General features: G+C 43.4%; 2 protein-coding genes and 1 long non-coding RNA gene across 3 annotated transcripts in view; 1 reads left to right on the top strand and 2 right to left on the bottom strand.

Annotated features, from left to right (window-relative positions):
- Window positions 1–12,405, bottom strand: part of LOC133382931 (PR domain zinc finger protein 1-like) — a 48,552-nt gene extending 36,147 nt beyond the window's left edge. Inside the window, exon 1 of the mRNA XM_061622622.1 lies at window positions 12,076–12,405. The gene's annotated coding sequence lies outside the window, so the exon portion shown is untranslated. The remainder of the gene's footprint in view (window positions 1–12,075) is intronic.
- Window positions 508–8,397, bottom strand: LOC133382930 (uncharacterized). The gene is made up of 2 exons (XM_061622620.1): window positions 5,323–8,397; window positions 508–4,587 (listed from the first exon to the last, which is right to left on the bottom strand). The coding sequence occupies exons 1-2, from the start codon at window positions 6,422–6,424 to the stop codon at window positions 2,357–2,359; spliced, it is 3,333 nt and encodes a 1,110-aa protein (XP_061478604.1). The 5' UTR covers window positions 6,425–8,397; the 3' UTR covers window positions 508–2,356.
- LOC133382932 (uncharacterized) lies at window positions 7,582–27,788 on the top strand. The gene is made up of 4 exons (XR_009762124.1): window positions 7,582–7,686; window positions 10,727–10,808; window positions 11,595–12,122; window positions 26,037–27,788. It is a non-coding gene; the product is annotated as an uncharacterized LOC133382932 (long non-coding RNA).

Raw genomic sequence — 27,788 nt, 5'->3', positions numbered from 1 at the left:
TTGAGAGCTTATCCCAGTCTGCATCTGTGTTGAAATTGCTTTTTAATATGTTTTTAAACTTTTTCTTAAAAAAATGTTTTTAAAGCTTTAAAAAATGTTTTTAAAGATGTTTTGTTTTAATATATTTTAAAGTCTGTTTTTATGATTTTTAAAGTGTTTTTAGTGCTTTTGTTTGCTGCCCTGGGCTCCTACTGGGAGGAAGGGTGGGATATAAATAAAATAATAAAAATAAATAAACTTCATTCATTTTTTTAAAAAATGAGTATTAGTTTCCTACATAATAAAAACTGTGATAAACCCTGCCTAATTTCTTTAAAAATAGGGTTGGAGGAAGAGAGATTTACAACACAAACACAAGTCTGCACTTTACTCACAATCATGAAAGGGCCGGGTTGCAGCCAGAGCTTTGAAAAGTTACTTTAAACTACAACTCCCATCAGCCCCAGCCAGCATGGCCACTGGATTGGGCTGATGGGAGTTGTAGCTAGAGCATGGTCTGTTTAAAAAAAAAGTTTTGCAGGGGGGGGTTACGTTTTGGTGTATATCTCGGGAATTAGACCACCTAGAAACTTAATTTTTTTGAAAAATTGAAGCAGAGAGGCCAGAGAGTAAGAGGTGGTAGTCAGAGAGCCGGAGCCCCCCCAAAACCAGAGACTCCAGCCGAAAACACACGCACCGGGGCACACACACACACACACACAAATAATCGTCACTCACCTCCACAGCTCTTCGCCATTCTGCTGCAGCCTTCTCCTCCGTTGTTGTCCTTGCCCTGGCTTTTTCCTCCGGCGTCCATTTTTTCCTCTCAGAGTCAGACGCTAGCAGGCTCCCCCTGCCTATTCAACCTCTTCCCTCGTGCCTCCTAACACAGATCACGAGGGAAGAGACAGTCTGCGCAGAGGTCCAATCAGTGTGAGGCACATGTCTTGGGTTAATCAATCACAGCCAGGAGCTGACTTCCCCTTGTTCCCGCCCCCAAGTAACGTCCAACCTAACGTGGAAACGTTAAAGTTGAAGCTGAAAAGTAGGGAAATTACTATTCGTTACGTTACTTGCCAAATGTAATGGAATTACCCACTCGTTATTTAAAATTGTAACGAATTAAAAGTAACTCGTTAAAAATAACGAGTTACTTCCAAGCTCTGCCCCCACCTTTGCAGAGGGAAGAGGCCACTGAAAGTCTAAACTTCAGCAAGCAGTGATCTGTCCATGACAACGGGAGGGATGTCCAGATTACTATCCCCATATATACTGATTTTTGGGAGCCACCTAGATTAGAAGGGTGGTTTATAAATTATAAAAACAAATATTGAAACTCATACTAGTCCTTCTCAAGTGTAGTTCTAACAATGTGTTGTATGTGGGTATGCCTTTTAAGATGGCTCATAAACTGTAGTTAGTATAAAATATGGCAACTAGGGTAGTAAACTGGGAAACATATATGGAACACATCTCACTAGCCTTAAAATAGCTGCACTAATTTCTGGACCCAATTCAAGTTGCTGCTGGCTTTGACCTTTAAAGCCTTAAATAGTTGGATCCAGGATACCTCAAAGGAATACCTTCTCCCACATGATTCTGTCCAGGTATTAACCAGGCATTCTGCAGGTCCTTCGTGGTGACCTTTGACAGGGCTTTCTCTGTTGTAGTAGTAAGTCCATGTTGAGAATGTTCTCCCAAAGGCGCTTGCCTAGTGCCAACTCTGTTTTCTTTCTATATACCCAGGCTTTTTGTGTGTATTAACTTTTGATAACTTTACAATTTAAGTCTTCTGTTTTCAGTATTTAATTATATTTTTACTGTTGACTGTTATTTTACTTTTTCTAAAAACAGAAACCAGTTTGGGAGGTTCACCTAAAACAAGAGTGTATCATTGGTCTCACCTGAAAGGTGATTTTCATAGGAAGGGGCCATCACTGTGGGTAACAGTTCCACCTATCGTGCGAAGGCAAGAATGTTTTTGAAGTCAAGACTAGGGATGTCATGCCCCTCCCACTCTCCAGTTCATTCGTAGCGAGTCTAAAAGAGATATCTAAAAATACAAGAACAAGGCCAACAGGCCCGCCAGGAAAATAACATAATAGTCACATGCATAACAACATGACTCTAACCTAACTACATAACATAACAGAACTAAAAGTCTTGACTTCACTCTTACATTTAAATATAATATGGAAACAATAACATATAACCCATTGATAAAATCACTAGTCATCCTCCAACTGGGAGGGTCGTGATGGCCCCTTCCTATGAAAATCACCTTTCAGGTGAGACCAATGTTACATTTTCCATAGGAAGTGGGCCATCACTGTGGGATGTACCAAAGCAACCCATATAGGGAGGGACCACCCACATGTTAATCCTCATTAAGAACCTGTTGCAACACTCGTCTGCCAAAAGAAGCATCAGCAGAGGCATAACGATCAATTTTATAATGTCTTATAAATGAGTGTGGGGAAGACCAGACTGCGGCCCTACAAATATCGGCAACAGGAGCATTAGTAGCAAAAGCAGCCGAAGTGGCAGCTGACCTAGTAGAATGAGCTGTTATACTAGCAGGAACTGGCAGCTTCAGGGACTCATATGCTAAGGTAATGCATGCCCTTAACCAACGGGATAAGGTAGGATTGGATACTTTATGCCCCATAGACCCTGGATGAAAGGATACAAACAGAGACTCCGTTCGTCGAATCTCTTGGGTCCTAGACAGGTAGGTCTTGAGAGCCCTCCGGACATCCAACGAATGCCAAGCCTTCTCGAGAGGATGGGTAGGATTCGGGCAAAAGGAAGGCAAAACAATGTCCTGGTTGCAATGAAAAACTGAATCGACCTTGGGACGAAAGGAAGGGTCAGTCTTCAGCACAACAGAGTCCTTATGGAAGACGCAGAGGTGTCTAGCGGAAGACAATGCGCCCAACTCCGAAACGCATCTGGCAGATGTGATTGCAATCAGAAACAGGACCTTGAAGGACAGAATACGTAGGGGCACAGTTCTGATGGGTTCAAACGGAGGGCGTTGCAAAGCCTGCAGAACTTTCGGCAAACTCCATGAGGGGAACCGATGGACAACAGCCGGAGAGCGTAGGGCGACTCCCCTCAAAAAACGTTTGATGAACGGATGTGAGGAAATATGATCTCCAGGAGAGGACACTGAGAGAATGGATGACAGAGTAGACGCATGTCGACGTAGAGTGTTGGGTCGAAGTCCCGTCATAAAGCCACTATGGAGAAATTGGAGCACCTGGTGCACATTGGCCTGGGATGGGTCGTGGTGGTGGGACTGACACCACTTGGAGAAAGCCACCCAGGTATGTTGATAAATGCGAGTGGTAGATGGTCTTCTCGAGGCCAAAATAATATCAATCACAGCGTCAGACAGTCCAGCTGACCTCAAGTGTCTCCGTTCAAACGCCACGCTGTTAGATTGAGCCAAGTAGGGTCCTGGTGCAGTACTGGACCCTGGGATAAGAGGTCTGGCGTTACTGGAAGTGTCCAAGGGTCCATCATTGACATTGCCAGAAGATCTGAGAACCACGGACGGCGTGGCCAAAATGGTGCTATCAGAACCAGCTGTGCCCTTTCGGTTCGCGCCTTCCTCAAGGTTTTGGCTAACAATGGTATGGGAGGAAAGGCGTACAATAGACCGTCTGGCCACGGTGTTGTCAGAGCATCCACTGCTTCTGCTGTTGAGTCCAGGTATCGGGCAAAGTACCTGGGAAGCTGGCAATTGTGACTGGAAGCAAAAAGGTCGACTGAGAGGGCGCCGAACCGACACTGGAGACGATGGAAAATGGCTGGATGAAGTTTCCATTCTCCCGGGAAGACCTGTTGTCTGCTGAGCCAGTCTGCTGTCACATTCAAAATCCCTTTGAGGTGCTCTGCTTTCAGGGATTGTAGATGTTGTTCTGCCCAGACAAAGATGAGGGAGGCTAAGTCCTGCAGAGGACGAGACCTGGTGCCCCCTTGTCTGTTCAAATGTGATTTTACACACGTGTTGTCTGTTCGAATGAGCACATGATGCAAAGGGAACAGAGACTGAAAATGACATAGAGCCAAGTGGACAGCCTTTAGTTCCAGCCAGTTGATGCTTCGAGCTCGCTCTGCGTTGGGCCAAACCCCCTGAACATACTGGGAGTTGCAGTGGGCTCCCCAACCTATGAGGCTGGCGTCTGTGGTCACGACGGTTCTGCGGGGTTCTCTGAACGACGTGCCCTTGGAGAGGTGTTGAACCTTGGTCCACCAGCGGAAGGAGAGGCGCAGAGCGGGGCTCAAACGAACTTTGCGATGGTTGGAGCTGGCAATGTCTTTTTGAAAAGGCAACAGAGTCCACTGAAGGGGCCGAGTGTGAGCTCGAGCCCAGGGTACAATGTGGATTGTGGAGATAAACATCCCGAGCGCTCTGGCGAGAAGCATGACGTCTGCGGATGTTTGTTGCATCAGGGACCTTGCGATGCTTGTGATGGCAGTGATGCAATCTGGAGACAGGAAGACCATTGCCTGCAGGGTGTCCAACATTGCCCCAAGATGTAGTAGGCGTTGGGTTGGTTGGAGATGGCTTTTGTCGAAGTTGACCAGCCAGCCGTAGGTCTGCAAAACATTGAGGGTGATCATTAAATGATGATGAGCCAGCTCTTCAGATTTGGCCCGTATAAGCAGATCGTCCAAATATGGGTAGATATGAACCCCTTGGAGTAGCACCTTGGAAAATACTCTTGGAGCAGAGGAGAGGCCAAATGGCATCGCTCTGTATTGAAAATGTTGGTGGCCAAAGGCAAACCGAAGAAACTTTCTGTGGGCTATGCAAATGGGTACATGGAGATACGCTTCCTTAAGGTCGATAGAAGCCAGGAAGTCTCCTTCATGCAGACTCTCGGTAATGGAATGGAGAGATTCCATTTTGAACCTGCGGTATGTTACAAAACGGTTGACAAACTTGAGGTCCAATACCGCCCTCCAAGATAAATCTCGTTTTGGCACAGCAAATAGGAGGGAGTACACCCCTTCCGATCTCTCAGTTGTGGGAACTGGCTCTATTGCCGCTATGTGCAAGAGGTGATGTATAGCTGTCTGCATGATTTTGTGCCTGGCTGGTGCCCTTGGGCAAGGAGACGGGTGGAATCTGTCTGATGGGGTTGCCCAGAACTCTATGGTATAGCCATAAGTGAAGAGGTCCCTGATCCAGGGGACCGTAGTAAGGCGCAGCCATCGATCTCCAAAATTAAGTAATCTGCCACCTATGGGGATGGCGTTAATACTACTTGTGTAGGCGAGGACCTCCCCTATATGAGGACGATGAGTTGCCCCTGCACCCTTGGTACTGACCTCTGCCCTGGGGGCGTCGGTTCCAGGAGCCCCTGAATGCGTTGGAATCATAGGGTCTGAAATCGCGGCCTCGTCCTCCTGGTCGCGTTCCTCGAAAGGGCTGGTTAGAACGAAAGGAGGGAAATTGCCTGAGGGGCCTGTGGTCGATGTTCTTGATTGTGGCTAGAACCGGTTTGTGGGCGTCTTTTGGATCAACCAGAACTGCCTTTAGAGCTTCCTCACCGAAGAGTAGAGATCCGGAGTAAGGAGCCTTGGACAGGTTCAATCTAGCCGCTGAATCAGCTTGCCAGTGGCGAAGCCAGAGGGTGCGACGAGCGACTATTTGAGTCGTCATGGCTCGTGCCCCTAATTGGGTGGCATCCAAAGTGGCATCGGCCACAAAGGCTGCTGTCTTACGTAATTTCAATAGTGCTCTTTTGAAGGCGACAGGATCAGGGTTATCATCCTCTAGAAGGTCATCCAGCCACATCATAGATGCTCTGGAGAAGATGGAGGCTGAGGCAGAGGCACGCATGGCTAGGGCAGTGGCCTCGTGGTTCTTGCGGAGGGCGAAGTCTATTCGACGTTCAGTAGTATCTTTTAGGTGGGATTCCCCTTCCCTGGGCAAGATAGATCGTGAAACGAGGCGAGCGATCGGTTCATCTATGCCAGGGACATCTAACTTGGTGGCGAAGTCTGGGGCTAGGGCGTAAAGTCTGTCAGCCATGTTCTTGAAGCGTCGAGCTTTGAGCGGGTGGGCCCATTCTTCGGAAGCTAATTTGGCAATTGGGTCCGGCACCGGGATGTAGTGTTCAGTAGGTGCAGGGGATTTGAGGACCTTGGCCCCTTTGAGAGTTGGAGCGGACGAAGTTGAGGGCGCAGTCTGGAGACCAAGGGTATGAAGTACCCTACGTGCGAGCGGTTGGTAATCTGAGGTATTGAACAAGCGATACGATGTATCCTCCTCATGATCTGAATAGTCGCTCCAGTCGTCTCCTTCAACATGGTCAGTGAAAGTTAACTCCTCCGCATACGAGGCTTCGTCCGTACATCTGCCTCTGGCTAAATCGAAGGGATCTGGCGAGCAGGAAGGATGAGCAGCATGGAACGCACGTTGGTCCATGTTGAGTGGGGGTCTGGCAGGAACCTATGGTAGTGACTGCATTTGTGTGAAATAAGCCAGCATGGCTTGGAGTTGGGAGAGGAAATCAGGAGACAGCTGCAGACCAGATGTGTGAGATGTATGTGCCTGGTGGGCTATTGGAACAGATGTCTGAGGCGGTAAGCCAGAGGTAGGTTCGTTAGGCGAACCGTGAGGGGGAAAGCCAACAAACTCTTCCTCGTCAGAGGCAGGAGCAGGAGAATGGAAAATATCACTTATGTGTGTCTGTGCTGTGGTGGTTGTTGGCACAGAGACATAACGAGGGCGCTTTGGTTTACTATGGCTGGAAAGATGTTTTGTCTTAGCCAGTGCTTTGGCATGTCTGGTCTTAGACGTGTTAGTATGTTGTGGCTTGGCTGATTGTGGCATGTCTGGCTGATCTGGCACCATGTGTGTTGATGGTGACATGCCTGGCTGTTCTGCCATCTTATATGAACCTGGGTGCAGTACACTGCCACGGAGGGGGCAGGATGTAAAGACCCGAACTGGCACAGCGTACTACCACGGAGGGGGTAGGATACACTGGCAGATGGCGAATGCACTGCCACAGAGGGGGCAGAATGCACAGAGGTATCAACGTTAATATAATATAGGCTGTTTTAGAGTTGGCACACTCAGATTAGTGCTGTAGGCTGGGTTTTTGGCTTGTTCACGGCCCCATAGGGGGCAGGATATGTAATGTAAATCAGATTTAGTACAAGTCAGCCACTGATATTAAAGCTCCAGCCTTGATAATGTAATCCAGCCACTAGGATTAAAGCTCCAGCCTTGATAATGTAATCCAGCCACTAGGATTAAAACTCCAGCCTTGATAATGTAATCCAGCCACTAGGATTAAAGCTCCAGCCTTGATAATACAATCCAGCCCACTAGGATTGGAGCTCCAGCCTTAATAATACAATTCAGCCACTATGATTACAGCCACAGTAAAAATGTGTGTAAATCAGCCTTGTGTAAATTTGTCAGCAGCACATATACACAAACATACAGATAGATAGCCTGCAGGGGAGGTATCCGATGCTTAAAAAATGGTAACGAAAAAGGCGGGAATTTTGAATTTCAAAAAATGGTGCCCAGAAAAACGGGCGGGAAAAAAACGATCAAAAGGGGGCTGAGGAAGAAGGAGCAATGGCGGCCGTCGGAAGCGAACTGGGAGAAGGGCTGTACAGCACGGACTCGCCGAAAGCCGCAGTAGCGGCTCTGGAAAAACTCTGGAAGGGCAGGTAGAGGCAAAAAACGGCAGCCGCCGCAGAGAGAGCCGCAATAGCGGTCTGTAAAGCCCTTCGCAGTGGGATTTAAGCCACGTAGCGAGGGCAATCTGCGGTAAGGAGTAAGAGCGGGAGCCGCAGCTGCAAGCTCCCGCTGAGATCGGATCAGCCGCAGCAACGATCGGGGGGGGGAAGGAGGGTGGATTCCCCTTCCCTCACAAGCGATCAAGAGATCGGATCAGCCGCAGCCGTGGTAACGATCGGGGGGGGAGGGAGGGGGATTCCCCTTCCCTCACAAGCGATCAAAAGCGATCAAAAAGAGAACCGCAGCCGCGGTCACTGAGGGAGCCCCCTGGCTACGGATACGACAGAGCCGGGGGGGGGGAGGGGGCTTGAAACTGCCAAAACAAAGAGAGCCGCAGCCGCGGTCTCAGAGGGAGCCCCCAGTCAAGGAAATAAAAGAAATTAAATAGCCTTGAGGAAAGGGGGAAGAGAGCCGCAGCCGCGGTCTCTGAGGGGATCCTCAGTAGGCTAGACACAAAAAACGGAAAAAAGGAAAAAAGGTTTTAAAGAGAGATAGACTTAGCTAAATGCTACGTGAAATTCCAATCTTGTTCGTACGAAGGCAAGAATGAACTGGAGAGTGGGAGGGGCATGACGTCCCTAGTCTTGACTTCAAAAACATTCTTGCCTTCGCACGATAGGTGGAACTGTTACCCACAGTGATGGCCCACTTCCTATGGAAAATGGGGGATCTTTGGTCCTCCAGATGTTGTTGAAGTACAGCTCCCATCAGTCCTAGCAAGCATGGCCAATGACCAGGTATAATGGGAGTTGTAGTTCAGCAATATCTGGAGGGCCAAAGGTTCCCCACATCTGACTTAAAAAGTGGCAAAGACATATTCAAAACTATAAATAAATTTTATGTAGGAGTATTTACAACAAAGATCAATGGTCCATTTATGACAAATACTTTCTCAAATTTCACCAAGGAATGATTTAGCAATAATCAAAGAGCTGAATATACCATATAATGAATTTTTCTATATAGATAATAAAGCCTTAATAAACAATAAAGTCAGTCACTTTAAAATGCTGCTGCTACAGAATCTCCAACAAAGGCCAAGCATAAGACATGCCTTCATTTAAAAGTGAGGTTCTGGGATTAGCAAAGCAATGAGAGATAAACAAAGATAAAACCCAGACACACACACAAGTGTACATATAAAACACAGGAGTATCTCAGAATATTACTCTAAACACAGCTGTTAATGACAGCATTAGTATTTCATAATAATATTTTTCTCCATAAAAAACAGTTCATTACTTGCATAATTACATGTGGTGATGTTTGAGTAATCTTCAAAAAATATTAGGACAAACAAGAGAAGCTTATTGTGCCAATATAACTCAATAAAGCTAATACTTCTCATTTATCATTATTATCATCATTTATTACCCACCCTTCAAAGGGACCAGGGTGGGTTACAACAATTTCAAAATACAAAATTAAAAACAATTTAAAAACAACCTAAAAAAGGAGTGGGTGAAGAACTGAATATTTTCTGTTGTCATGGGCCTAAAGTTTTAGGTAGATTTTGATAACTGAACATTTTTTTCCCATTAGTGGGAAGAACCAGTGTTAATCAGCTGAAATCCAGACTTGGATTTTGACTAGGGACATGGTTCCAAACAGCCATAAGAGGCCTTGAAGCATTTGGCTCTGTGCAACTCACCATCTCTTCGTCTTAGCCCTCTTATCCCCTGCTGATCAAATGACAATTAATTGTGCCCACTATACTTATGTGGAAATGAATAGTGTAAGATTGTAAAGCACAGTTAAATCTGAAACAGCACTTAAAGTTAAGAATATCTTAATTCTAAAGGAGATGCAAGGGATATGGAACCAGGAATAAAGATTTCCTGTTCACTTTCCACTTAGCAAAGGAGACTAGAATGAAAGCAAGTGAAGGATATCATCTCTCCAGACTCCTTGTAAGAATCCAGATAAGTAACAATTTACTAGAAACAATCAGAAACCTATCAGGAACATAAACATTGTTCAAAACAATCTCAGCAGTATTCCCAGAGCTGTGCTACAATCCCAACACGAAAAAATGTTCCACTGAGGGTCAGGGACTCTGCTGAACGGGTGGGCTATGGGCAGTGGCACTTTCTATGGGTGGAGCTCCCACCATGGAAAGCGTCTCTGCCCAATTTTGGGGGATCCCCCTTCCCCCATATCCATCCCATTTAGTAGGGGCTCACAACTCTTGATTAAGCTTTTGGGGAGGCAGGAGGATGGGTGGATTGCCACAGAAAGAAGGAAAGTCAGCTTCTGCTAGCTCTGTGCTTAACACTGGATCCAATCTTCTATTGACACAAACTGTATTTACGTTTGTAAACAAGAGTAATCAGATTTTTAAAATGTTTTTCAGCCAGGTTGTGATGTGGCAGTGAAGATTAAACCAAGCAAGGCTATTCCAGCACTCACAAAAAATTGCTGATAGCAGCTTTCTACATCTTAGCCTTAGCTCAGGCGAATCAATCAAGTGTTATTTGTCACCGTTTTACATCATCACCACCTAAGTCTGGTACACAATATATACTAGGAACATTTTAAAGCTTCTATTTTCCACAGCTAATCATCCTACTGAGATACAGAATGTGAAATAATATAAATAACATAATAGAAATAACTAGCCTGCTACAACTTTCCCAACCACAGTGACATCTGCATCCAGTTTATATCAGTTAAAGTTCTGGTGCCCTTTCTACATGCAAACCTTTCTGTGCTATTTGTTTTAGGAGGGTACATTTAATAACTAGAAAGGAATGAATTTACACCCTCCCTTAGCTCTGTGGTAATTTTTTTTGGCCATAGTAGCAGCACAGGTTATAGCTGTTCCACCACAAGTCGCAGGTCAGGGACAAAAATTATAGGCTGTCCCTACCATTATTAGCCAGCTGAACCTCACGCCTAGCTATAATAGCTACTCTATATGAAGGAATAAACAGGCAACCAGTTGCTCATCCAGGATTATTTTTTCCCCAGCCCTTCTGAAACAACAACAAAGAATGTACCCACTCCAGAGACAAGGGCAGAAATATACCTGTGTGTCCAGCTACAAATAAAGGTATACTGCACTGGATAAACTTTCCTCAATATCAGAACAGTAGGAAGTGGGGGAGGAATTTGCAAGCTCAAGGCTTTGTGCGCCTTGTGTGCAAGAGACGCTGTGAAAAAGCTGCCTTGGAAAAGTATCATAAACAAGGAAAGGAAAAGGAAGGAACTGCTGTCTGCATCTGAATGGGCTAAAAATGGAAAGTGCAGGTTGGAAGAGCAGAACACAGCCTTGCCTTTTCCAAATGGGGAATGTTGAACGTTCCCACCAGCTTCTAACACACAAACAACTTTCAAAAACAACATCTCCCTTCCCTTGTATTGACATTATCTTACGGCATGGGCAACTGAAGCAGACTATATCCTATCAACACCAGTCCAGAATCAGCCTGTCTGAAATAACTAGAAATTTCATCAATACAATGTCCTGGAATTGAGGTGCTTTGGATATGCTGTATGCCAGTGGTTCATAAAGTCCCTCGTAGTTCAAACTTCAGCTATGCAGTCACCAAATCACAGGCAAACCAATCTCTCTTTCTCTCTCTCAGCCACTGTTCCCCATCTACGGTATCAGGATAACAATAATTATCATGAACTACATTACAGGGTTGTTACAAATGTTATTACTTATTGTGTTCTACTCCGATTTGGAAAAGAACATTGCATTTTAAATGGAGCAGAGTAATAGCATCATGTGAAAAAGAACATATCTAAAAAACACATTTACAGAGTTCAGTTTTACCAAATTCTAATTTACCCATTAAAGAGACAACATTAACCTATCATTTTGTTTCCCCAGGTATCAAGTTACTGGATTAAACTACAGCGTTTTCCAAAACAAAGGCTTGAGGCTCCAATATTGTACTACTAATCCTACCAGAGACTTTCATTTGGATTTGAGTAAAGCAGGGTCATATTTCTAACTCAAAGAAATATTTTGCAGAAGGAGAAATGTTTGAACAGACAAAGCTACCAGCTTAATTCCACACTTCCTCACAGCATTTAACTTTCACAGATTTAATAGCACTTCATACAGTGCTTATTACAGACTTGAGGAGATCAATTCTCCTTACACTGGTATTGAAACTCAGTAAAGTGGCAGCTGTCACTAACAGTGAAATAATTAATCATTGTAAAAAACAAAGGTCCTGTGAACTTATGAGAGAGCCTCCATGGAGAACATTTGCCATTTCCAACATGTTTGCTGCCATATTCATTCAAAAGAGTGCTCAAACGATCTGTCTCCTGGGTTCAGGAGGAGAAGGAGAAAAGTTGTTTACCAAGGTATAGTCCACAAATATTTCCAGTTGGCAGTGCAGCATTTCAGGTAAGTCTCACACATATCTACAGAGTAAACATTTCTTCTTCCTTCCACTTGCCGGGTTAAAGTAATACTGACTCACACTTATAGAGGTGCTTGTGCTTCTGCCTCTGCCTCTGCCTCTCTCTTTATTGTCAGACAGGTGCTGCTGCACTTACTGCTTTAACTTCTTTGAAACACTGGAGGACTGAATGTTACAATACTTTCAGGCTGTGTTAACCAAACAGACTCTTCCTTTCGCCTCCCTGTTCAGGTTTGCTATTAGCCACTCATCTGATTTACTCACAGTCACAGCTGCCAAGAGCAGGGGGTGGGGCTATACCTGTAACTCACACAGAGATTATCCAATGAAACTCTGATCTAGTCAGAAGGAATTTTTCCTTTCAGCAGATCACACCAGTACAGATTTTCCCGTTAACACGTTTACCTGCTAACATTTTGCTGGCATCCAACTTCACTTCCATGCGAAAGGGGGAAACATTTGGTGGTGTAACACACTATATAACTTTATGTCTTCTAAAAGCTATTACCCAGTACCTAAATCTGTGTTTTTTTTAATTGGGCATTTTTAGAACAAACATGCTTATGTTTTTTTTAAAAGAAAAAATTTACAATATTGCTTCCCAGATTGTATGTTTCTTATAATTTTACCTAGTTTTATATTTTAGAATGTAATCTTATATGTATACTCAAAAGTCAGCCCCACTGAGTTCAACAGGACTTAGTCCCAGGTGAGTATAGGATTTCAGCCTTAACCTTATTTGTGCTATTTTAAAAGTGCATCATTTCAAAGAGGGAACTATTCCCACTCATGCTTTTACAAAAAAACTGGTCATATGCTAACACAGAAATAAAAGCACTATCATTAATGCTTTCATTAGACATGATCACTTCAAGAGCATATTGCTAATGAAAGAACTGATGGGAAATAAAGAACATGTGCTCTTGCAATTTTTTCCCCTCCTGTCCATGTTAGTGCACTGCCTTGAAGGAAAGACATCCTGTTATGATGGCATACGATGTCTTGTTTGTTTATTATTAAGCACACAGACCTTGCATTCCTATTTCTTATTACCAAACAAACCAGATGCCTAACTTCCTTCAGTGGTCCTGGCCCTTTATTGACAAATTCTTCAACTCACAACAGTTATGATGATGCATAGTTCCAATTATAATCACTCACAATATTACAAATATTATCCAGTCAGTTCACCAAAGGACAAGTCTCCTACTTTTCCTTTTTACATCACATCTGCAGACATGTTTTTGTCATGCCTTTCCTCTTACGTAGGCATAATCTTGTTTTGACTTGTTATAAAAATGCAAAACACAGGCCTATGTGGGAATTTGTATTCAAAGAAATGATCACCTTTTCCATTTTATGAAGTTAAAGACCATTCTGTCTGACACACATGCCACACCATCACCCTGCTGAAGTTCTTACAGGAGTAGGTAAAAGGGTTTATATTTCATTCTAGGCAACACAGTACTGAGGATAGTACATATCTGTGTAAAGACCTTTCACATCTTCTAATAAAGAAGCACTCATACTGTTGGACATAAGTAGGGACAACAGCGCCAAACAAGTGTCCTGGCTTAACTGTTACTGGTATGTAATTCCATAAGGGCATCACACTGATGGGTATAAAGGTAATTAGATATGCAGTAGGAAGAAACTTCATTTCAAGCAAAGAAATCTGCCCACCTTGACTTCGGTAATTAATTGATGCCGAGGTAGAATCAGAAGACTATTAACACAGTGGCTGCTTAAAAACATACTCTGCATTGAAATAGTCACCCATGATATGTGGTAACCCACTCATTAACATATTCCTACAACTACTAAGAAATATGTTGCTGTGAGGCATTTTTATAACTCTGCTTTATCACATAGCTGGAAGCTACAGCTGTCTTCCTTTTCAATCCAGAAGTATAAATTAAAATGGCCATCATGCAGCTAGCGGTTGTCTGATTTCATTCTGAAGAATCAGGGTGGCCAGGGACCTGTTTCTGTACATTGTGCCAGTAACATCTGTAGGAACAAATCATGTAAATCATGTGGCTGACATGGTTTCTTCCCATGTCACTGTCCTCCAATGGTGGGACAACCTGGACAGCATTGGATATCCATGGTAACTGACATGACAGCTTCCTGCATATGACAGGCGCAGAAACTTGCCCTAGTGAAGCAGTGAACATGCTACTCACATAACATGAACTGGCCTAAGGCAGCTCACATGGGGTGGAAAAACAATGTAATACTGAAGTGCTCTCTCCCTACACCACATACACCAAGATGTAAATCTCACTTTGATATGAGTATGTTGCATAGCTTTCTATTTATTTATTTATTCATTGCATTTGTATACCACCCCATAGCCGAAGCTCTCTGGGCCGTTTACAACAATTAAAAACATTAAAAACAAATACACAAATTTAAAAACACATATTTAAAAAGCAATTTAAAAACACATGCTAAAATGCCTGGAAGAAGAAGAAAGTCTTGACCTGGCGCTGAAAAGATAGCAGTGTTGGCACCAGGCGCATCTCGTCAGAGAGATCATTCCATAACTATCTGTATCTATATAAAATTATACAAATTCTTTCATTTATTTAATGAAAAGGGAACAAAGCATTTATGCAGAAGGAGCAAAGAGTAGATCTTTACAAAAATTAAGTTCACAAGTTTAAAAATTAGATTGCAATCCTAACTCCACTTGCCAGGGAGTAAGCGCCATTGTATTCAATAAGACTTACTTATGAGTAGACAAAGTTAGAATTTCTGGTCTTTAGATATGGGCCATCCTGAACAGAAAGCCTGATGAACCATTTATGTAATAGGAATCTTGGTAATAACCTTTATTGACAATACAGACCAAGATTTTATCCTGAACGTGCTCTGCTGGCAGGACCACCGTACACTTTCAGTTTGCTTGTAATATGTTGGATGAATGCCACGTAATATACACAGCAAATCATATGTGTGGTAAATTAAAGATATCTACATATGGTACAGGGGCATTCATAAGTGAAAACAGTCTGAAATACATGAGAAAATATATTTTCCACTAAAATTATTTTGACCACTCACAGCATCGTTTCAGCACCACACAATCCTTGTGATTGGGTACACATGGGCCACGATCAAACACAGGATTAATTTTGAGGGTCTCAAGTGCACTTGGTGCTGTTTTGGAATATAGCAATGGTCAGCAAGGACCACAATGGACTGCAGAATCTAAAAAGTGGCCTTCTATGCTCATCACTTATCCCAGGAGAAATATATTATGCTGAGACATTTCTTATGCCCCTAGTTGTGTGCTACAGTTGTAGACCAGTGGTACAAGACATCACAACAGATAAGTAGGTCCATGGTAATTTTAAAAATATAAAACAAGTAGGGGAAAAGTCAAAATATGATGCCCAAACAATGTTTCAATGTAGAAATTAATTGTATATACAACCAAAGACCAGGAATATGTGTGATGATTTTTGTTGACTATCATTAAACAGCTATTCTATTTCTATCTGATAGAATGATTGTGGGAGTTGCAAGCAGCTGGATTAGGCCAATGGCCAATGGCCCATCTAGTCCAGCATCCTGTTCTCACAGTGACCAACCAGTTGCCCATGAGAAGCCCACAAGCAAGACCTGAGGCCAAGAGCACTCTCCTGTGGTTTTTAGTAACTGTTATTTAGAAGCAAGTTGGTGGCCATCACCACCTTCTGTGGGAGCAAATTCCATAGTTTGTCTTTACACTGCATGAAGAAGTACTTTCTTTTGCCTGTCCTGAATCCTCCAACATTGAGATTCACTGGATGTCCACAAGGAAGAAAAACCTTTCTCTATCCACTTTCTTCATGCCATGCATAATTTTATAGACTTTTATCTTGTCACCTCGTACTTGCCTTTTCCCTAAACTAAACATGTTCCCCTAATGCTGCAACTACAGGGAGGAAGGGCAGGATATAAATTTAATTAATAACAACAACCACTTTTCCTCATAAGGGTGTTGATCCATTCCCTCTGTTTGCTCACCACTGATAGTATGGACACTGATGATATTCAGCGAAGTACATCAGAAAGCTGGCATCATAGTGTTAATTACTGTTGCTTAGCACAGATGCAGTTATTATTCACTAACAGGCAAAAAACCTTGTGGTTTAAGAACATACCTATAGCCCACAGCTATATCTATCAAACTTTAAAAAGCAGGGAAATTGGGCAGCTATAGTGAATGCACCAGGGGAGCAGGAGACCTGAACTCCTCTCTGAGATATTGGACTGCCCTACAAATTGGTCAAAATGCAAACACCATTTGGGTTGGTCTTTCACAGTCCAATCCACTTCCTGTGTAGCTTGGAAGAATTTGGTAACATGTGCCTCTGAGCATATGGTGAGTGGTGGCAACACCTGCCATCTCCAAAGATAGGTGTTCTTCTTACTTTGCTTCTTTCCTGTGTTACTAATGTTTCTACAGAGAATCTAAGCTAGAAAATTTTATTTCCCTCATTATTCATCCCAGAAATCTGTGTCAAATTTATTTTTATTAATTTCAAAGCCTTTTTTATTGGTCAGTGTCATATGATAGTGAAGACAGCCTTTTGTGTTTCAAATTGGAGGTTATGTTCTATTTCTATTTTGCGTGCATTAACAGTGGAATCTGAAACTGCAGTTTGATGTAAAATCAGACTGATTACAATATGTTGCTACCTCAGCAATGACTCTAGTTGTTGGAAAAAAGAGGATGCATGTTTTCAGCCTGCTATATTTAAACCACTTCATTTAAGGCAAGGTGGGCATAGTCAATTAAAAACATAGAGCACACCTAGCATTTTGCTAGAATATATTTCACCTCCCACTGTTTTATCTTGTGCAAATTGACACACTCCTGAGGTCCACTGGAGACTGTTCTGCATAAGTCACTCCCATTATTCGACAATTATGTTTGGAGTTTTTTTAGTGTACGTTTTGCAAAGTGTTGCTGTACTTCACATATTCACAGAAATAGAAACAAAAGAAAATGATTTCCTATAGGAAACTTCACTAAAATTGCAAAGGAAATCAGACATATTCAAAGTGACCATCTGAACTATATTAACTGTTTTAATAATGTTGCTTTCTCCCTGCTAAAACAAGATCAGCACAGCACATGTCTTCTTTCTATTATTTGGGCTGATTGCAGGTGTTGCCACCACTCACCATATGCTCAGAGGCACATGTTACCCAATTCTTCCAAGCTGCACAGCAAGAGGATTGGACTGTGAAAGACCAACCCAAATGGTGTTTGCATTTTGACCAATTTGTAGGGCAGTACAATATCTCAGAGAGGACTTCAGGTCTCCTGCTCCCCTGGCGCATTCACTATAGCTGCCCAATTTCCCTGCTTTTTAAAGTTTGATAGAAATAGTCGTGGGCTATAGGTATGTTCTTAAACCACAAGGTTTTTTGCCTATTAGTGAATTTCCCTGCTTTTTAATCCGGGAGGTAAGAAATGGGATCCTGTGCAAGTTTTCTGAGAATGGATGGATTATTTGGATGCTTATTGAGTTCAGTGGGATTTACTCCCCTGCAATCATGCTTAGTATAGATGAAACTGACCACAGAGGATGGGGAGAGGAGGAGGAGGGAGAGGAGGAAACGCAGAGTGGAGGACTGGGAGGGGAGTAGGCAGGAGGGGGAGGGGAAAAGCAGGTCTGATCATTTGCATGCTTATTGAGTTCAATGGGATTTACTCCTATGCAATCATGGTTAGGATAGGAAAAAGTGACCGTGGCGGAGGAGGTGGGAGAAGGGGAAGGAGTGTAAAGGAAGGGGGAGGGGAGGGCAGGTTTGATCATTTGCATGCTTATAGAGTTCAATGGTATTTACTTCCATGCAATCATGCTTAAGATAGGTAAAACTGACTATGGGGAGGAGGAAGGGGAGGGGGAGGATGGGATTGGAAGGGGAGGGGGAGGATGGGATTGGAAGGGGAGGGGGAGGATGGGATTGGAAGGGGAGGGGGAGGGAGGGGGAGGGAGGGGCAAAGGAAGAGGGAGAGAAGGGGCAAGAGGGAGGGGATAGGAAGGAGGAGAAGGGAGGGTGGGTTTGATTGTTTGCATACTTTTTGAGTCCAATGGGATTTATTTCTGGGCAGTCATGTTTGCAAATGGAAATGGATTGCCTTCAAGTTGACCGAACTTATGGCGACCCTTTGAATAGAGTTTTCATGGTAAACGGTATTCAGAGGTGGTTTTATCATTGCCTTCCTCTGAGGCTGAGAGGCAGTGACTGTCCCAGGGTCATTCAGTGAGTTTCATGGCTGTGTGGGGATTTGAACCCTGGTCTCCCAGGTCGTAGTCCAACACTGACCTGGGGGAGGGGCAGGGAGGAGAGGAGGAGGAGATTGGGTGGGTACTGGGCAGAAGGGAAGCCCCTTTCTTTTATTTATTTATTTATTATTTGATTTCCTATAAAGTACTATAAACAAATATCTATCAGCCTTAAATGTAGATTGACACTGGTTTTATGCTTTCTATGTGAAATTTTACCTTTGTAGTCCCTTTAGTACCAATCCCTATATATATGTATATATGTGTGTGTGTGTTGTATTTTATGTGTTTTAATTGTATTTTATGTATTTTAATTAATTTTAATGTTTTTGTGATTTTATTGTTTATAATTTTATTATCTAGATGTTTGATTTTATTTTTGTAAGCCGCCGTGAGTGCCCTATTATAGGGTAGAAGGGTGGGATAGAAATATTTTAAATAAATAAATAGATTAGCTCAGAGTAAGTCTCTTTATGTCTTAACAAGTAAGTCTACAACACAGTGTTTTCCCCCCACTTCACCAGAAATGAAGTGATGGAAAAGGTAAGAATAAGTAACTTCACAGTAAATATAAAATAGGAAATATTAAGTCTTATATGCACTTCGGAATGTTGTTCCCACACTCTGGCAGGGGTGTTTGCCCTCACTGGGGAGTTTGGGCTCTTGAAGAGAGGGGATTCTGTGGAACTCATGGTGTTGATGGGGAAGCTTGCCGTATAAGATGGCTCCACCCCCACCTACCCCTCTGCTTTGCTTTGCTGTGCCTGCCCTCCGTCCCTCCCTATATGTAGTGTGGGCCTGTCTAGTTTCTTGACAAGGAGGTAAGTAGAATTTTTTTGGGGGAGGGAGATGCCTTTGTTTGGATCTTGCCTTTTTTGCCTAATTCACATTGTTGGGATTTATTCAGTTAGCCTAGGGACTTGGGAGTGGTGTGGTTGTTGCCCTGTGAGGGCACGGAGTTTGGGCAGATAAGGAAGGTGGGGAGAAAACTAATAGATATACTGAGGCATTATTGGGTTAAGAGCACAGCTTGGAAAAGTTACTTTTTTAAACTACAACTCCCATCAGCCCCAGCCAGCATGGCCACTGGATTGGGCTGATGGGAGTTGTAGTTCCAAAAAGTAATTTTTCCAAGCTCTGGTTAAGAGCACCCTCTAGAGATATACCAGTGCTGTATGCCTGGGAGGTGCCCTTTGACCAGACATGCACAGTTCAGGTGACCGCGGGTGCAGAGCGGCCTGGCTGTGCATGTTGGGTTCATACCCAAGGTTCAACTAGCAAGAAGGGAGTGATTCTTCCCCACTCTTTGCTGGGAAAACCACAGCTCACAGCTGTACCACATGCCCATGGGTCTGGAGGGATGCTTTCCTCCTAGAATTAGTTACTACCTCACCTGCCCTTGTTGTTTGAATTTGGTTAATCTGGTTAATCGGTCTGCAGGAATTTATATATGAGTATACTTTAAAATAAAACGATGATGAGACAACGCAAAACTATTTGAACTAGATTATATAGTAGTGTTCTCTGAACTTTTAATTTGTAGAACCTACAGTTATAAGCATAGTCTATCTGAAACTTTATTTTGAAACATAATGTATTCTGGCTTCCAAAACAACAGTTTGTTCTTGATTTCTTCTATATGAGAATGCACTGTGACACACTTCCCTCATTTATATGCAGAAATCTGTTGGTTAAAAACCAACTTTTTAAAAAAAATGTTCATCAAAATTAATGTGTAGAACTCATTATTAACCTCAACATTGTCAGAAATATATCACTGGGAGGATAAGCTACAATGAATTTAGAGCAGATGCTCTGCAAATGTAATCTTCACCATTGGAACTCCCTGCCACTGTAAAAACAGCTAAAATATTATTTTAGGAATTTATATACTGATGCTACTAACATCTCTTTGTTTTACACTATATCAAAAGGAACACATAAAGGTAAACTAGTATAGGTTTCAATTAAGCAATCATGCTTAGGATAGGTAAAACTGACCGGGGGGGGAGGAAGGGAGGGCTGGAGTGGGCAGGGGAGGAGGAAGAAGGAAAAGGGGAGGCGAGGAAGAAGGGAGAGGAGAGGGGAAGGAGGGGGAAAGCAGGTCTGATCATTTGCATGCTTATTGAGTTCAATGGGATTTACTCCTATGCAATCTTGGTTAGGATAGGAAAAACTGACCATGGGGGAGGAGGAGAGGGAGTGGGAAGGGGAAGGAGTGTATTGGAGGGGGGCAAAGGAAGGGGGAGGGGAGGGCAGGTTTGATCATTTGCATGCTTATAGAGTTCAATGTATTTACTTCCGTGCAATCATGCTTAAGATAGGTAAAACTGACCATGGGGAGGAGGAAGGGGGGAGGAGGGGATTGGAAGGGGAGGGTGAGGGGCAAAGGAAGGGGGAGAGAAGGGGCAAGAGGGAGGGGATAGGAGGGAGGAGAAGGCAGGGTGGGTTTGATCCTTTGCATACTTTTTGAGTTCAATGGGATTTATTTCTATGCAATCATGTTTGAAAATGGAAATGGACTGCCTTCAAGTCAATCCCCACCTATGGCGACCCTTTGAATAGGGTTTTCATGGTAAACGGTATTCAGAGGTGATTTCACCATTGCCTTCCTCTGAGGCTGAGAGGCAGTGACTGGCCCAAGGTCACCCAGTGAGCTTCATGGCTGTGTGGGGATTCAACCCCTGGTCTCCCAATACAGCAAAGTCTTTCACAAAAGTGGGGGGCAGTGGTCAACACAGGACTAATTTCAGATGGGGGTTTCAACACAGGACTAATTTCAGATGTTTGTGTGAGTGAGTGTGTGAAAGAGATTTAAGATTAAACAACCAAGAGCTACACACTCATCATTTATAAACCCATTTAAGGATTTATACCACCAGCATCAACCCAAACACAAGAAGCCTCTACTTTTATCCCATGAGTGGGAAAGCAATGATCCCTCCACCCATTGCCGCCCTGGGCTCCTTCTGGGAGGAATGGTGGCATATAAATATAATAAATTAAAGAAATAAATGCTGCTGCTACAGTCAATTTAAAAGTTCTTTTCAAAAAAGAAAAAGAAAAAACACAAAACCAAGAGACTGAACAACACTGGACTACACTTCAGGGTTGCCATACACAACTCCCTCTCAGTCCCCCCCCCAATATCTGTACAGCCACACTAGGCTACTTTGAAGGGCTGCTGTAACCTATGCATTCTCAAGCACTATATCCACCCCTCCCCACTGATGCATTATGAATATACTAATGATGAATTTATTTCCATTTGCTTTAGCAGGGTAATTTAGCAGTCTATGTAATTTTACATACGGGGGGGCAAACTTTTTAAAAATGAAATTAAACCTAAATTAGATGCAGCATGAGATTATCTTTGCTGCTACCTTTTGCTTTTGGGTGGATTTGTTATTGTCCTGTTAAAGCTATGCTAAAATCCTATATTTTTCTGTTATCTAGACAACAATCCCTTCTGTACTAGGGAAGTGACTGAAAATGAGCCAGACTTCTCCACTCCTTGAATCAAGAGAGAAAAATGTCTCACACATACACATGCATGAACACTCACTTTCGTTCTCTCTCTCTCACACACACATACCAGGTGGGGGGAGAGAGTGGGGTATGGGGGGGCAGGGCGATTGAGTGAGCGGAGATGAAGGCGGGGAGAGAGCAGGGATGGGGGATGAACTCTACATTGCAGTGTATGGATGCATGAGAATTTTTTGTTTAAGTCACAAACAGTGGTGTAGTCGTCCAGGGTCTCAGGGGGTCTTAGACCCCTTACCTTTTTGGGAGCAGAGTCCCAGCAGGGTCCCTATGTGTCCAGCAGCTTATGAACCAATCAGCATGAAAGGGGAGTGTGTTAGCTACTGAGAAGAGTCTTCTAACATGCTTTCTTGTCCTTTCCTGCTGATTGGAGCCAATCAGAGTGAAAAGAGGTGAGTCAGTCACTGACAAGACTTATCCTATGGATGTCTATTGTTATGGGAGAAGGAATTAAAAAGGATCTTATTCTAAACCCAGCAGCAAAAAAAAGAAGGAGGGGCATGGCTGTGACTATCATGAAGAGACCCTGCACTTTTTAATTTGCTACTGCACTACTGGTCACAAACAGAAAAACCACTTGGCTACCTCATTAGTGTAACAAGGTATTACATTAACTGCAAATGTGTGATGCCCCTGCAAATGAAGACCATCTGTTCTCTGCAAAAGATGAAGAGGAAAATGCCTCTTCCCTATACAGGAAATACTTTCACAAAAGTGGGAGACAGTGGCCAACACAGCACTAATATCAGATGGGGGCTTCAACACGGGACTAATTGCAGAGAGAGGGAGAGTGTGTGCGTGTGTGTGTGTGTGTGTGTGTGTGAGAGAGAGAGAGAGAGAGAGAGAGATTAAACAACCAAGAGCTAAATTCAAGATTAAAGTGTTACAGTCTAATAAAATCTCAAAATTATACAGCCACGAGGCTGTATACTATAGCAATGTTAAACAGCCACACACACTCCAAACAAAAAGTATTTAAGTGTTTGTTATTTATAAACCATTTAAGGATCGGGGTGGGGGGTGGCAGGGCGATTGAGTCAGTGGAAAGAGCAGGCTGCGGGAGACAGCAGGGGTGGGAACACACACACACACATCACCGTCACTCACCTCCATTCTGCTGCTGCCTTCTCCATCATCCTTGCCCTCCAGCTTTCTCCCTTCACCATCCATTTCTCTCTCTCTGTCTCTCTGGCTCTCCACTTCCTCCCTCATGCCTCCTAACATGGAGCACAAGGGAAGAGCGACATGTGCAGAAGGCCAGTGTAAGGCACATGTCTTTTGCCCACCAATCACAGGAGCAGAAGACTTCACCTGCTTTCCCCAAGTAAGGGGAGGGGGAGGGAAATGAAAGAACTGGTTTCTACTGTGCTTGCGTGATGTTATAATCCACGGTAATGCATTTTTGTATAAATTAATTAAAAATAAACCATGCGGGTTTTTTTTACTCTAAATCTACTGAAGATGAAGCTCTGTGTTTGGGGCAAGTGCAAGGATTTGATTAGAGATATGTTACAGTCATCTCTGATTTTTAATGAATTTTAACAGATTATGAGAACTTCTGAAGAAAAAAGTCCAAACTGCTTCTTGTTTCTTTCTCTCCCGTTTTTCACTTTAACTTGTGAATTCTCCGTGTGGGGGGGTGTTGTGGTGGAAATTCCTTCTTATACCACTTGTTGAAATGGTTCTAGCCCAGGGGTATTTAGTGCACATGAGACTTCCAGACAGAAAGCTAGCTTTTATTATTACTTACGTAAGGAGACAGCGATCACACAAGCATGTCTGCTGGGGCAGGCATCAGCACAGTCTTACATACAGCAAACAGCAGAATTCTTAGCTGCGACATGCTCTATAAAGGCTGCGCAGTAATTCCCTGCAGACAGTTAGATACAGGCGGGACATTTGAAACACTTCATAACTCTTCCCACACACCACTCTTATCTCTACTCGCTACTACACACTCTCATCATGACAGTTAAGTGAAAAATTCCACTTCAGTGTATCACCAGGAAAACTTACAGGGTTGTAGAGCAAGCGATTCTGAATCCAACAGTATAAGACTTGTACGTTTTTGTTTTGAATTGGGACTATAGAAAGCACCAGAAAGGGGTGAGGGTGGTATTTTCATTTAATATGGTAGAATGCGAAAAATCCCTGCTGACTATAGTATACAGCCACTCTCGTGGCTGTATAATTCATATACATATACCTGGTTTGCCTAGAACTAAGGGCCCTTTTGGTAGTTCCACCACCCTCAGAAACTCAGGGAGTGGCGGAGTTGTGGAACTCCCTCCCCAAAGAGGTGCATCTGGCAGCTTCACTACAGAGTTTTCAGTGAATGCTGAAGGTGCACTTTTTTATTCTGACGTTTGACACCTGAGATATATATTTTTAGGACCCACCTTATTTGTTTTTTATAATGTGGTCATTTTAGGTTCTTTTAATTGCTTTTAATGATGCATTTTAAAACTGTTGTAACCCGCCCTGGGATCTCTGGGTGAAGGGCAAGTGATGAATTTGAGTAACAACAACAGAACATTTGGATTCAAATCCCTGCTTATCCATGTAATATATCTACCTCAAAGGTTAAAATGAGGATAGAAGATCTTGTATGGTAACAAAGCTTTTTGGAAGAAATATTATACAAAGATTGTGGTCGCTGTTAAAAAACAAACAAGGTGAGACTTATGTGTGATGCTGCAAGGAAAATAGGAATGAGACGTGCAACTGTCTCTTTCTCCCCCCCCCCCCGGCCATCATGCTTATTCTGGACAATAGTGATTGTGTCAGTGTGTCATAGGAGTTGCAAGAACTGCATGACACACCTGTGGCTGTTCAGAAGGTAATGAAGTATTCTAGTGACATTTTTTTAAGGCATGATCATTACTCTGTAAGCAGTGATGTAATTGTCCTGGGTCCCGCGGGGGCCTTAGACTACTTACATTTTGGAATCAGGGTCACAATATCTCCAGCATACTATGACCCAATAAGCATGAAAGGTGAATGTGTTTGCCGCTAAGAAGAATCTTCTAACATGCTTCCTTGTCCTTTCCTGCTGATGGGAGCCAATCAGAGTGAAAGGAGGTGAGTCAGCCACTGAGAAGACTCTTTCAGTAGCTAAGACTCTCCCCTTTCATGCTTATTGGTTCCTAGGGACATCTGTTGTTGTGGGAAAAGGCATTAACAAGAACAGGCCTGGCGCTAGCAGGTGGTCAGGTGGACACTGGTCGAAGGCCCCTGCAGCTGAGAGAGGCCCCTGCTGCTGGGATTGGGCAGGTGTAGCTCCCACTTGGCAATCTATGCTAGCATCAGGTTGCAGAGTGTGTGCACCACAACCCATGCTGATGTGGGTTGTGGAGCCTCCCAGACACCCCTCCCCGCAGGCTAGACACACCACTTCCCATATCACCACATCACCACTTCCCGCATCAGCGCACACATGCTTGCCATAATCCAAGATGGCAGTGTGGGCATCAACACACTGCCACCACCATTTTGGGTGACGGAGGGCATGTGTGCACAGTGCACTAACCCACTGACACGGCCAGACCTTTTTAAGCCCCTGGCGGCAGCACTGATGGTACTGCCACGGTGTCACTGCCACCACCGAGACCCGGCTGCAGTCCTGAACAAGGATGCCATTCTCAACACATAAACAACAAAAAGGGGAGAGGGGTGTGTGGCTGTGACTATAACGAAGGGACCCTGCACTTCTGAATCTGCTGCTACACTATTGTCTTAAAGTCTTTCTCAGTATTAGTTTTGGATCAAATATAAGATCTCTGGCAAAGCAAAGCAAAGATGAACACATATCATAGGAAATACATTGGATTATGGCAAATATGACAGAAATCTTGTCCTTTATATATGCAAGTGTATATGTGTGCGTGTGTGCGTACGTGCACTTGTACCTATATTTATCAAGAAATGTGTTACATGACTGGCAGTTTATTGTTTTTGCATAGGATTCTCTATGTACTGTCATCTAGAATTTGCAGTCTCAGTGTTGTTCATTTCAGAACAAGGACTTCTTAATCATTTTCATTTTTCCCTCTTTGCTCACAGAAAACCTCAACTACCTTATTAGTCAGCATTTCACAGCATTTCTGAGACAGGTCTCTCTGTAAAAGCTCCCAGTCCAGCAGCAAATCATGAATGGCTTCAACAGGCGCTGATGTCAGAAACTCGCTCTCCACCCCACTTCCTTTGATACTATCGCCACTTGAGCTCAACAGCAAACTGATGCGACTCAACCTTCAGCAGCTGCTGCTTCTTCGTCATTTTCTTTATGCCTAATACATGCACATCATTTAAAGGGGAGGGGGAGTGGTGGAAAGAGAGCAATGAATCTGAGAAGCTGGCTTGAGAAACGTTCTGCTGTAGGGGTGTTAAAGAGCACAGAAGATTAAAGCACAGCCATTTTTACATCCTCCCCCTCCTTACACAAAGAAGGTCAGGGACAGACTGACCACATCAACAGCAGCAACAAATTCCTTCATCTTCCACTTCCTCCATATAGGCATCTTTATGGTTGCAAACATTTTGAAAGCGACCCTCATTATTTTCCCAAAAATGTGGATACAAGCAACTATGGATGTCTTTTACAATGTGATATGCTGAAGAAACAAATCCTAATGAAAGAAGTCTGCTCTATTCAAAATGTTTCATCTCCTTGATTGCAAATCTTGACAGAAGGCTAATCCAGGGAAAGGGGGGGGGGATAACAATGAACACCATGCAATAAGAACTACATTGCTAAGGAAGATGAATCTGGTCACTGCAGGCCCCATACAATCTTGCAAGAACAAACCACATACTTCAAATATCAAATTGAGCACGTTGGTACTCCAACATGCTTTCTTCTGACAGATACTTTTTAGAAGGAAAATATGGGTGCATTCGAAACTTCCTTGAGATTTAATATTTTCAAACACTGTTCCAATGCCCACGTTAATTTCCCCCCCTTCCTCTGTTCCCTCCTGCCCGCCCCCAAATCTGTTCCAGAGGGTTGAGAGGGTGCTCTGGAGCAGATTTGGGGAGTGTGTGAGGGAGGCAGAAAAGAAGGGGAAGTCAGTTCACGCAATGTTTAATGTTGCATGCAGTGTACAAGTGTTTGTGGAACAATGTTAGTGGCCATTCTCTTTCCACCCACAGAAAGAAGCCTATGTTACTAAATGCCCCAGGAGTAACAACCCAGAGTGAGAGCTAGCTTTATCCTACATATATGCCATTTATTATCTTTCTTTCATAATTCCAAGTAACATTTATTTTTATATTAAAGTTGCTGAAATACACACACCTCTCTCTCCATTAAAACACACGATTACCCAATAGAATCAGATAAACACACAGTTCCACAGAACTTATAGTCTTGTTTGGATACAGTACTATGGATTGGAACTGATTCTTCTCCTGCCCAAGTTGTGAGTCTAAATGAATGCTCAAAGTATTTGTATTGGCCCGTGGGCAAGTTCAGCAGCTATATTAGCAGAGTAGCTGCCTGTAGGCAAGGGGGGCCTTGTATTCCCCCCCGCCTTAGTTCCAGGCTATTTGACAGATCGTATCTCCCTACATGAACCTGTCCGGGATTTGAGATCTTCAGGTGAGGCCCTTCTTGTGCTCCCCACACCTTTGCAAGTACATATGACGCAGACATGAGATAGGGCCTTTTCGGTGGCTGCCCCTAGGCTATGGAACTCCCTTCTGAGTGAGGTGCAATTAGCTCCCTCCTTGCCGTCTTTCCGGCGACAGGTAAAGACTGTTTTATTTCAACGGGCATTTGGGATAGAGAACGAACAAGATTAAATGTCATAGGAT

Source organism: Rhineura floridana, chromosome 4, assembly GCF_030035675.1.
Source record: "Rhineura floridana isolate rRhiFlo1 chromosome 4, rRhiFlo1.hap2, whole genome shotgun sequence".
Lineage (NCBI taxonomy): Eukaryota > Metazoa > Chordata > Lepidosauria > Squamata > Rhineuridae > Rhineura > Rhineura floridana.
Note: the sequence above shows the minus strand (reverse complement) of the source record. Positions and strands in the feature narration are given on the sequence as shown.

Excerpts from the sequence above, each read along its gene's own strand:
- LOC133382930 (XM_061622620.1), bottom strand. The coding sequence starts at position 6,424 with ATGGACCAACGTGCGTTCCATGCTGCTCATCCTTCCTGCTCGCCAGAT. Across the intron at positions 4,588-5,322 it reads CCGACGCCCCCAGGGCAGAG|ACCTACGGCTGGCTGGTCAA; the intron begins GTCAGTACCAAG and ends AATGTTTTGCAG.